Source organism: Pinus tabuliformis, chromosome 2_1 (assembly GCF_031772625.1).
Source record: "Pinus tabuliformis cultivar Carrire ecotype Pingquan chromosome 2_1, CPIR1, whole genome shotgun sequence".
Taxonomy (NCBI): domain Eukaryota; kingdom Viridiplantae; phylum Streptophyta; class Pinopsida; order Pinales; family Pinaceae; genus Pinus; species Pinus tabuliformis.
The window spans coordinates 308,429,414-308,442,099 of NC_142299.1; the positions used below are offsets into that span (position 1 = coordinate 308,429,414).

Sequence of the window (12,686 nt, forward strand, 5' to 3'; positions counted from 1 at the left end):
GCTAGAGCTGAGGCTGCTGATTATTAGTTCCTGTGTCACAGAGGCAGGGATTTATGTTGTTAAATGTCAACACGAGAGGCTGATGGTCTATCCATCTAAGGTTTTAAAGGAAATTAATGAGATTTTGAGAATAATTGAGGGGTATTGGGCTTTGGAAGGTCTGGGTGTGTCTGAGTGTTTGTAAGCATTTTGGCTCTGGGACATTGGGTGGTTTCTTAAAACTCTCTTGAAGTGGGAGGAGAATTGGAGTTGGAGTGAGGTTGGGCGGCACATATTAGTCAAGGATCAGGGCATTCTCCGGAGGATTAGCAAGGGTGCCTGGCTGCAGGAGAACATGGAAAACAGTGACAAAAACTACTGGAACATGTTAAAAAGTGAAATTCTGGAAGCCAACATGCAGGGTACAAACACCAGTCCTTGGTCAGGCATGTGAGGAAGCCACAGGCTGAGGTCTGGAGGGAGGAGGGTCAATTTCTCGGGTCAGGATGGTAGAAATGGACCTTCCTGTATCACTTGTGTGTAGGATCATTGGGATCTGAGAGAGGCTTTGACCGAACTCCAACTTAGCATGCACCAACAAATTCACGAGAACATGGCTATGCAGGAACGGGAGCTCGAGAAACAGGAACACAATAGGAAATTGGAGGACAAGGTGGATGCACTGCGACATCACCTGGAACATCTGAAGATTAAAGTGGAAACCATGGAGGAAGGCATGGAGGAAAACATGGAGGGCATGACAGATCAATCTTAATTTCAAAGGCTCAGAAGATGCTTCTCCTGGCCCGGATCTATATTACCCAGCTCCAATGGACATATGATCCCCTCTGTTTTGTTTTTATCTTTTTATCATCGGGACGAATTGTAAATGTATATACCTTCTATCTCAATTTTTTCAAAGCTATAGCTGTAAATACCCTAGAATGGAAAACTTTTGTAGGAGGGATAGCCATATCTACTGCAATAGACTAGATCGACAAAGAAATCATTACCATCGTGTAGAAGCATGGATAAATTGTTGTAAATCCCCGATTTTGTTGGGAAAGGGCGTGACTTTTTTATACATAGCTATACACATTCTACTTAAAAAAAAAAATATGTACATAAATATTATATTAATGACTATATTAATTGAGATTATATCCAAATTAAATACTCTGTAAATGATGATCCTCACATTTAAAATTACCGCAATGGATTTTATCTTATTTCCTATTTTTTATCATACTTTGCTTCACCTGCCCATGGGAAAGGTGAATAATTTGTTGAAATTAATGTAGAAATGTATTCTTGGAAAGAGTTTGTTCATTAGTTGAGTGTGAGCCTTAGATTAGGATTTAGTTCCTACATATTAGGAGTTTGTTCTAACTCTCCTACTTGCTTGTAAACTTTATATTCCTGATTGTTAATGAGAAGAGGGTGGAGTGTTCTGCCAGAGCAGTCTCGAGGTGAAGCCCTCACCTGAGCGCTGCTCAGTTTGTTGAATATATTCTTTGTCTTCAGTTTCTAACATGGCATCAAAGCTTCATGGTTGAGTGTGGTAAAGCCAGAGTGCTTTGGTGATTGGGTGAGTGCCTAGAGCGGGATTGTGGCCCTAAGTGGTGCAAAGAAGGCCTGGTGAGGAGGCGTATCAAGGAGAAAGTTTGGAGAAAAAGTTTTTATCTGCTTGATTAGCGCCCATTTTGGCTCAAAAAGAGCGCTGGTCAAACTCAGTCAGAAGAGGAGGCAACGCGCCTGTGACCCAAGGAAAAACACATTGTTCGATCATTTCTTTGAGCGTTTTCTCTCAGCACGGGCCATCAACACTGATTTTCATTGAAAAAACACGTTGTTGGAGTTTGACCAGATTTGTTGTGTTATGCGGGGGTCAGAAGTCGTGGATCTCGCACCGGAAGTGTGGCCCGAAGGCTGCAGGGTAGCTACTGGTGATCGAAGAAGCCAGTCGGAGAGAAGCAACTTGAATGTTAGCATTGTGAGTGGCGATTGATGGACCGATTATGCCCGATCTTGGTAGATCTAGGTGTTGTGTGCTGAGATCTGCTGCAGTGGTGGATCATCAATGTCGATCAATGAGCGTGGAGGTTGCATCTCTACCAATGGTGAAATTCATTGCTACCTCAATTTAAATCGGTGTTGTCCAGGTAGAATTCATGCTGGATGTGGAGAGCTTTCAGCCTGTGTGTTGGGTCGAGTGTGACTGTTTTCACGCAACCCATTTCCATGTCAGCAAAATTGATCTGTGACAGCGGTGTAAGGTTTATTGTGTGTACTTTCCTTGTAGCCGTTGAGATACAGTAAAGAGACATCGGAGGGAGACATGAGGGTCTTAAAAGGGACAACGTCTTGGCACAAATTTCATCAAAAGAAGTTGCCAACCTCCAGCAGGTTGATGGTGGTTCCCTTGTCCCCACTGTCTCGCTTCAAGGCACCTGTGGGGAGGAGCGACTGCAAGTGGTAATATTTCTCCTTTGAATATTGTTAAAGGGGTTTTAATATTATTCTTGAGAATAAAAGTATTTGTGGCGGATTCAAAAAGGGGTCACATTTTTTAAAGCAAGTTCTAGGGTTGTATTTTAAAAAAGAGGGAGAGGGGTTGTATTTTTTTTAATTATATTTTTCAATAGAGGGCGCCCATATATTTTTTTGAGAGATCCCTTCTCTAGAGATAGATCCATTTTTTTAAGTCAATTGCTAGAGGACAAAGTTTCCTTTGAGGTAGACTTGTCAAGATGAATAACCGGATTGTAGAGGCATATCTGAACGAGAGAAATAAGCTTGACGGATCCAATTACTCTAATTGGAAATTTAAGTTGCAGAACCTGTTGGAGGGGCAAAATGCATGGGCGATTGCAAGCGGTGATGAGTTGAAGTCAACCCTAGCTACAGGCGGAACATCAACAGCAATCCAAGACTGGGAAAAAAAGGAGAAGAAAGAAAAAATGTTGTTAAAATTGTCAATGAAAGATTGTATTATCCCTCACATCCGTGAATGTAAATCAACGAACAACATCTAGAAAACCCTTAAGGACCTATACGAGATCAAAAACACAAATCGCCTGTTGTTTTTGAAAAGAAAGATTCTCTCCATTAAAATGGAGGAGAATAAATCAATAACTGCATTCATCTATAGAATCAGAAAACTCATAAATAAGTTGGGCAACATAAAAAAGACAGTGATAAATTAAACATTTGAAAACAAATTATGACACACTAAATTTATAAAGTAAATAACTTAAAATTATGATTTTTAAAAATTTATTAACTAAAATTCTCACACAAAAAAAATTACATATAAACAACTATTTCACTAATAATTTAAAAACTTATTTTTTTTATAATAATATATAGCTATATATATAATGATTTCTAATCATTTTGATACCAATTCCAATATATGAATGAACTACCCTAAACTAAATACTTTTCTTTGCAACATGAGAGCCACTCAAAGTACAATTTTTGGTTTTTCACATGTAGATTTCAATAATGGAATATTTTCTAATAATAATTCAAACATCTTTTCTAATTATAACATGCATAAAGCAGAGTCCTTCGCGCTACAGGCTACGTCGACCTTTCCAGTGTTGGCTTTTCTCAACCCCGCGTACTGGCAGTCCTGTCAGCTGTGACTCAGAGAACCTTCCACGCAACCCGACGAAAATCTGTAACATCCCTGTGAAAATGTATGCTCACCTCACCGGAAAATGCATGGGGTGATTGACTTGTTGATGATTGAATGTTTGACACGGCACCTTTTGCATGTTTGTATGAAGTTCATGGTCTATAATGTTACTGGCTGAAGTTACAACCGTTTATTTTATCGTTACCGTTGAATTTTTTTATCAAAATTTTTAAAAATTAAATAAATGTTAATAAAAATATATTTAAACATTAAATACATAATAACTAAACGATGAAAAATAAATATTTATTAAATTAAAAAAATTATTATTATTATTTGAAAATAATAACATCATTTATAATAGATATTAATTATATTTAAACAAATATTTTTTTCTAAATGTTAGAAGTTCAAATCCAAAAGGTTTTTTTTCAGCAAGAAATTTTTTTTTATGATTATATTATATGCGTTCATCAAAATATACAACATTCATATGGTGACCATGAATCATGGCTAAGTATAGTGGTTCATAAGCACATGGAGAGAAACAGGATTTATGAAGTCATATCAGATCATGAAAAGATAGGACGTATAGAGATAATACTACTAGCTTCTATGTCCAAAATGACCGTTTCTTGGTGGTCCCATAAGCCAAGATATTTATAGATCAAAATCAATCAAAGGAGTCAAAAGTTGTGGAAAAAAGAAAGAACATACCAGATGAGGATCTCATTTGCAAAATTATGTACCTGGAATAGAGAAGTCTTGGATCTGATGAGAAATATTGTCCACTGTTATTTGCATCCTCCATATTCCCTGTGGAGATGATAGACCCTATTTCGATAGAGCATCTGCCCTCCCATTTTTATCACTGGTGATGTGAGAAATGGTGTAGTCCTTCCTGGTACTCCACATGGCTTCCACCTTGTTCAGCCATCCTGTGAGGTGTATGTTCCTTATGGTATGTTTAGACAGAACATGCTCAATGATCACTTTCGAGTTCCCAAATATATGAAGCTTTTGTAAACCAAGGAAGTTACTTATCGATAGGAGTCCAACCAGAGCCATGATTTCTGCTTTATTGTTTGTTCCAGCTCCTCCATTCCAATGGATATCATAAACTTGACCTTCCTCAATGATAATGAAAACTCCACAAGCACATGTGCCGTGTTGAGCAGCACCGTCGAAATAGGCACAAGGATAAACAGTGTCGTCCTTGGTCTGCGTCAGTCTACCGTGCCTGACTTTGGATTGACATGGTCGTCCAATCTCTTTATACAAGCGGAGGATATATTCAAAAACTGTTGATTGCGCCACTTCCATATGGCCCAGATAGTTAAAAGTGGAACATGCCTCTTCTCGATTTGCAAATTACTCCATCCTGTGAATGCTTCAGTGATTGAGGGAGCATTGACGAATGCAAAACCAAAATGATTAGCAATGTTCTGCCAAATTAACTGAGTTTGTGGACATTGCAAAAAAATGTGCAAATTGTTTTCAGAATTCGATCTACATATGGGGAATATGGCTAGACCATGCCATTTCCGCTTTTGGGGATTCTCCCAGGTTGTAAGAATTTACAGGGTAAGTTCCGCAGAAAGAATACCAAAAGGACACCACTCACAACCAGATCTCAAATCAATACACCAGTATTTTTGACGTGGTTAAAACCCTCAGAGTGCAAGGAGGGAAACAGTCCACGGCCTGTCCCAACGTGGGTACTACAGGCAATTTATTAATCAAAGAATGAAAATTTACATAAGCTTCTCTCATGCACGGATTTCTCGAACAATGACCCTCCATGCGCTTTAAATAGAACTCATGGACCAATCGGGTGTCAAGCCACGGATCAAGTGTCGGTAATACCGAGGTGAGAGTGAACCGTCGGATCACTACATATCGTGACCGTCGGATTGTAAGTTACAAAATGTACAATGGTAAAGAAACACACTTTACCTAACTCTAACCTAACTCTATACTAGACCAAGTTGAACTTAACTATATCCTATGTGTCGGAATATCCTAACATCCCCCCTTAAGAACAACTTGGGATAGGATTGAAGGATTTACAAATATGACACAATAGGAGAAGGAAGGAGGCACTAAAGCCTATCCCCCCTTAGTGACAACTTCCTGAACTCCAAGCATATATCGAAGTTTAGTGAACTTCGCCTCTGTGAGAGCCTTTGTGAAGATGTCTGCAACATGATCATCTGTTGGACAATATTGCACTTCAAGAACATGGTCATGAATGAGCTTTCTGATGAAGTGCATGTGTAGTTCAATGTGTTTGCTGCGCTGATGCTGGACTGGATCTTTGCATAGCTGAATGGCACTTTGATTATCACACCAAAGTGTGGTTGGATGCTGCTGCTCAAAGCCAAACTCTGATAGGATCTGACGAAGCCACAAGGCTTCCTTACTAGCTTCCACGGCACCACGATACTCTGCTTCTGCTGACGAAAGAGAAATGGCAGCCTGTTTCTTACAATCCCATGTAATAGGTCCTGAACCAAGAGTGAAGACATAACCGGCAGTAGACTTCCGATCATCAAGGTCACCAGCCCAATCAGAATCAGTGAAACCAACTAACAGAGGAGCTGCTTTGGCACTGTAATGAATCCCAAACTGTATTGTACCTCGAACATAACGAAGTATTCTTTTAGCTGCTTTCCAATGACTTTCACGGGGGTTTTGCATAAAACGAGCAACAAGGCCAACAGCAAAGGAAAGATCAGGACGAGTATGGGTTAAATACAAGAGTTTTCCAACAAGTTGACGGTATAAGGTAGCATCAACTTCAGGAGAAGTACAAGAGACTGAAAGTTTGACTCCAGACTGAAAGGGAGAAGGGGCTGGCTTACAGTCTTCCATGTGAAAATGACGAAGAATATCACAAGCATACTTGGACTGGGAAAGGAAAATACCCTCTTGGGATTGCAAGACTTGAAGACCGAGAAAATAGTGTAAGTGTCCTAAGTCTGTCATTTCAAATTTCTTTTTAAGGCTAGACTTCACATGGTTTATAAGGTTGGGATCACTACCAGTAAGAATAAGATCATCAACATAAAGAACAAGGATGATAAGAGAGTTGCCCACTTTCTTGGTGTAGACAGTATTGTCAGAATGACACCTAGAAAAGCCAGATTCTAAAAGAAAGCTATCCATTTTGGCATACCAAGCCCGAGGAGCTTGCTTGAGGCCATAAAGGGATTTCTTAAGTCGACAAACGAGGCTGGAGTCTGTTTGTATGAAGCCAATGGGTTGTTCCATATAGATTTCTTCCTGCAAGTCCCCATGCAAGAAGGCAGATTTAACATCCATTTGATGGACTTCCCATTTTAAAGAGGAAGCAAGGGAAAGAACAAGGCGGATAGAGTTCATTTTGGCAACTGGAGAGAAGGTTTCAGTGTAGTCAATGCCTTCAACCTGTGAAAAGCCCTTAGCAACTAGACGAGCTTTATGTTTATCAACTTTCCCATCTGGTCCATACTTGGTTCTGTAAACCCATTTGCATCTAACAAGTTTGCGTCCCTTTGGTAGAGGAACAAGATCCCATGTATCATTTGTCATCAATGAATGATATTCTTCATTCATAGCTGCTTCCCAATGTGGATGGCCTGAAGCTTCTGCAAAAGTGTCAGGATCATGATTTACTGGAGCTTGAGCCAGTAAAGAAGAGGCTCTTTCAAACTGAGAACGTGTACGTCGCTGATCTGTAGGATCACCGGCAAGATCACCTGCTGCATCCCGAGTAGCACGGACCCATCTTGGAAGTTGAGGATCCTGAGAAGGTGGGGGAGGATTATCATCCTCGCTTTCATCATCAGAAGAAGAAATGTTTTCAAAGATAGAAGAGATAGGAAGAGGTGGCACATCCGCCGGACTAGGCTCGCAGGCCGATTTATTTTCATCAAATTTTACATCTCTTCTAATGATAACATTTTTGGACTTAAATGGAATAAGTCTATAACCTTTTACATCTTCAGAATATCCAACAAAAGTACATTTCTCACTCTTAGGTTCTAAAGCTTTATGCTTTTCATCTGGAATATGGGCCCATGCTTCACTTCCAAACACACGAAAGTGACTTACATCTGGTTTAATGGAACTCCAAGCTTCTTCTGGAGTGATATTCTCTAGAACCTTAGTAGGAGTGCGATTGATTATATAATTTGCACAATTAATTGCTTCGGCCCAAAAACTAAGACTGAGTCCTTTAGATTGCAGCATACAATTAGCCATTTCCTTTAAGGTGCGATTTTTCCTTTCAGCTACACCATTTTGTTGTGGAGTGTATGGAACAGTATGTTGCATTTGAATTCCATTTTCGGTGCAAAAGTTGATGAATGCGTTTTTAACATATTCTCCACCATTATCAGTTCTTAGCTTAAGAATTTGATGTCCAGATTGTTTTTCAACAAATGCTTTGAAGGCCAAAAAAGTGCTAAATACTTCGCTCTTGAGTTTTAAGAAGTATACCCAAGTGCGTCTAGAGAAATCATCAATGAAAGTTAAGAAGTACTTGCAGCCAGAGAATGAAGCAACAGGAAGAGGACCACATAAATCACTGTGCACAAGCTGTAAAGGGGCTGAGGCGTGCCAAGAGGCACGTTTTTCAAAACTGTCCCGATGATGTTTTCCGAGTACACATCCGGAACAAACACCATCTTTGCAAGATACCATAGGAAGACCTGTCACCATATTTTCTTTACATAGATGCTGAAGGGAGCGATAGTTTAAGTGACCATACCGCTCATGCCAAAGTTTGCTCACTTCATCATTATGAGCAACAAATACTGAGGGAAGATGGGATGACCCAAAGTTGTGAAACTTATACAACCTTTTGGAATCATCAGCAAGACCAGTAGCTAGAATCTGTTTAGGATCTTTTAGATCCTTGATTACAACATCATGAGGTGAAAATTCAACAATTTTACCTTCACCTGAATGAGTTATCTGATAGACAGATAGAAGGTTGCAGGATAAGTTTGGAACACATAATACATCATTGAACTGACCATTGTCTAGATGAACAGTTCCAGTCCCTACAACATTAAGAGATCTATCATCACCAATATATATATTTTTGGTGTTACAATCATTTAAAGAAGAAAACATGGCTTGGTTTTTGGCCATGTGACAAGAGGCTCCAGAATCAATGAGCCACTCATGAGAATGAGAAGAAGAAGAAGATACATTTAATGCATAACCAGACTGAGATGATTGACGATGACATGCAGAAAGTGCCGTTCCGGATGTTGAATTTGAAGTAGGCTCCAGATGAATGTTATGTTTCTTCATTGCGGCTTCCAAGGCTTCCATCTTCTTAAAGCATTTAGATTCTAAGTGGCCATCTCGATTACAAAAGTTACAATGTCTATCAGTCTTCTTCCATTTGTTTTTATTGGGCTTATCATTTTGCTGAAATGATCTTTCATTTTGAGGCTGAAATGGTTTAGGACCATTCTTTTGAGGATATGACTTCTTAGGATTCTTTGAATTTGGTTGCTGCTGGGCGGCTAACGCTTTTGTGGAAGAGTTTCCAAGATTAAGAAGACCAAGGTGTAAGAGTTTTTCTTGTTCTCTTATTAAGGAATCACAAAAGGAGTCAAAGGAAGGGGCCTTGTATTCTTGTCCTTGACAAATGAAAGCTTCCCTTGTAGAATGGAAAGTGGAAACAAATACAGAGTAGGCTGGTCCTAACTTAGTAAGGATGGAATAAATAAGGTTACCATCTTCTTTCTTAACTTTAACACCTTCCAAGAGATATCTAAGGGTCTTGAATTTGGACAAGAAATCTTCAATGCAAGAAAAATTATTAGGATCCAAAGTAAGCAGCTCATTTTCAAGTTGATGGGATCTAATTTCATTTTTAATCCCAAAAACTTTAGCAAGTTTTTCTAATGCTTCATGAGGAGTCTCAAGTCCTGCAATGTGGAATCTAAGATCAGGAGAAATAGACATCCCTATCAAACCACGTGCTTGATCTTGTCTATTTTCCCATTTTGCCGCCTTGTCTTCATCTGTTGGTTTCTTCTCTTGGTTTGTGGCTATTCTGAAGAGACCTTTACTTCTAAGTAAATCTTCCATGTATTCTACCCATTGGAAGTAGTTAGTGCTATCAAGAATGACTTGGCATGGACTTTCCATTTTAAAAAAAAAAACTGAAGCTGAAGATGCTGAAATTAAGTGTACCAACGGATAGATCTCGAAAAAATAGGCGGTTTAAAAAAAACGGCTCTGAAAAAGGCTTCCGGATGAAGAATTTATGGCTTTTTGAAAAAAAAAACTTGTTGACGTTGCCGGCAAAGTGCGCGAATGTGCGGGAATGAAAAAATCCGCCCCCACAAAATGGAGACTTGAACCCAAGACCTCTACTCTCTAAAAATAGCTTTGAACCAATTGATCTATACAAAATATTTGAGAGAGAGAGAGAGAGAGAGAGAGAGAGAGAGAGGGGGGGGGGGGGGGCTCGATTTGCGTGCTTGCCTTGAGAAAGCTCTTTTTCCCTACAAAATACAAAACACAAAACCCAACACGAATATGCAAAGAAAAACGAACCTTGCGGCTCGAAGTTAGCTTTAGCCAAAAACTAGAAATTTAAAAAAAAAAATCTCAAGGTTAGCTTTAGCCGAAAAACTAAATATTTTTCTCAATGTTTCTGATTTTCCAAGATCACACTAAGGTGCAAGGAAAAGAGCATACGCATGAGAAAAATCCTTCCTTTCTGTTTCTGATTTGCCCAGATCGCACAGAGTCGCAGGGCAAAGAGCATACGCAGAAATGAAAGGTATAGATCCGGTTAAAAAAAAAGGCTAAATAAACTAAGACTGAAATAAGCAGAGAGAAATTAACAGTAAACTGCAAAAAAAACACTGTATACCTTCCGATCTGAAAAATGACGCAGCTAGGGCTACCGAAAACCTTTTCGCATGAAACGAAAGGGGTTCCTCACTGGAACAGATGCTCCGAACGCAACAGAGCAGTCCTCTCGGCCTGAAAGCAGTCAGATACAACAGATCTAGGAAATGACAGCCGCATGCAGTTCTACCGGCTTCAGATTTGGATCACCAACGGACGCGGCCCTCAAATAGCTCTGATACCATGTAAGAATTTACAGGGTAAGTTCCACAGAAAGAATACCAAAAGGACACCGCTCACAACCAGATCTCAAATCAATACACCAGTATTTTTGACGTGGTTAAAACCCTCAGAGTGCAAGGAGGGAAACAGTCCACGGCCTGTCCCAACGTGGGTACTACAGGCAATTTATTAATCAAAGAATGAAAATTTACATAAGCTTCTCTCATGCACGGATTTCTCGAACAATGACCCTCCATGCGCTTTAAATAGAACTCATGGACCAATCGGGTGTCAAGCCACGGATCAAGTGTCGGTAATACCGAGGTGAGAGTGAACCGTCGGATCACTACATATCGTGACCGTCGGATTGTAAGTTACAAAATGTACAACGGTAAAGAAACACACTTTACCTAACTCTAACCTAACTCTATACTAGACCAAGTTGAACTTAACTATATCCTATGTGTCGGAATATCCTAACACAGGTGAGGTTCCTGTCATAAAAAACCAGCCATGCAAAAATAATGATTTTTATGGAACATCGTGTTTTCCAAAAAACAGCTGGAAATATATTATCAGGTGGATCAGATGTTGTATAAAGTATTTGTAAATATATTTTCTTTGCTTGAACAGCTATTGTGCCACCGAGACCTTTCCATATGAGGAAATTCCTGTCCGTTGAACAAAATATGCCCCTCGCTTGCATAGACGTAATGATGGAATTCCATTGAGATGCCAGTGCGCCATTGAAGAAGAAGAAGAAGGTGGTTTTAATCTTACAAAGGAACCAATCGTATATACTAATTTGATGCGACAAGTTTATCCATTAACAATTTTTTCCTCCTTAACCAAAAATACGATATTTACAATTATAATATTTAACAAAATTAACAACAATAATTATAACCAAATATCTTTAATGTTTATTGAAAATTTAGTTCCATGAAATATATCAAAAAAACATATGCTAATAAAAAATTAAAAGAGAGTTGTATATTATAATTCAAAATCGAAATCAATCATTAGTGGAGTTACCAATATCTTACATGACAAAACACTTAATTTTTAATACATGGCATAATGCTAAAATTAAAAAATCATAAAAATTAACTAAATTATTATTATTATTTAAAAAGAAAATTGATATACAAAGTTAAACATATCTACATTTCAAAAAAACATGTAAAATGATTTTTAATCATGAAGATTCATCCCCACTTTACCATGGAAATTGTTAGTTGTTAATTTGTAAATCATAACTTATCAATACCACATTCTGAAAAACACTTATTCATATAATTTTCTTTTTAATTAATGAGCTAAATTAAAAAAAAAAAAAAAAGAACATAACTACTTCGAAAATATATCTAAATCTTTAATCCATGAATATTATTATGAATATTGTATAATATTTCATAAAGCTTAAATCCAAACCATTTACATTATAATGGTTAATAATAAATTAAAATTCTATAAGACCTATTCCAAAATAAAGATACATGATTGCTTTTTATAATAAAGATAGAAAATTGTTAGTTGTTAATTTATAAATCATAACTTATCAATACGACATTTTAAAAACAATAGTTCATATAATTTTCTTTTTAATTAATTAACTAAATTAAAAGGAAAAAAAAAAGAACATAACTACTTTGAAAATATATCTAAATTTTTAATCCATAAATATTCTAATGAATATTGTATAATATTCCATACAACTTAAATCCCAACCATTTACATTATAATAGTTAATAATAAGATTAAAATTCTATAAAACCTATTCCGAAATAAAAACACATGATTTGCTATTTATGATAGATTATAATTAAATATTCAAAAATATAATTATTCCACAATACACACATCATTCTTATTTATAATATACTATAATTAACTATTCAAAAATATCATTACAATACAACATATATGCAAAACCTATTTTTTTTGCTGTTCATTTTTCTATATAAACTGCTTTTCT

The 12,686-nt window shown here is 37.6% G+C and overlaps 1 protein-coding gene across 1 annotated transcript; it reads right to left on the reverse strand.

The window, feature by feature from the left end:
- Window positions 1–4,456: 4,456 nt before the first annotated feature.
- On the reverse strand, window positions 4,457–4,945 carry LOC149200056 (uncharacterized). Its single transcript, XM_089400827.1, has one exon. It carries the CDS (start codon window positions 4,943–4,945, stop codon window positions 4,457–4,459), a length of 489 nt encoding a protein of 162 aa, XP_089256953.1.
- Between the last annotated feature and the right edge of the window lie 7,741 nt (window positions 4,946–12,686).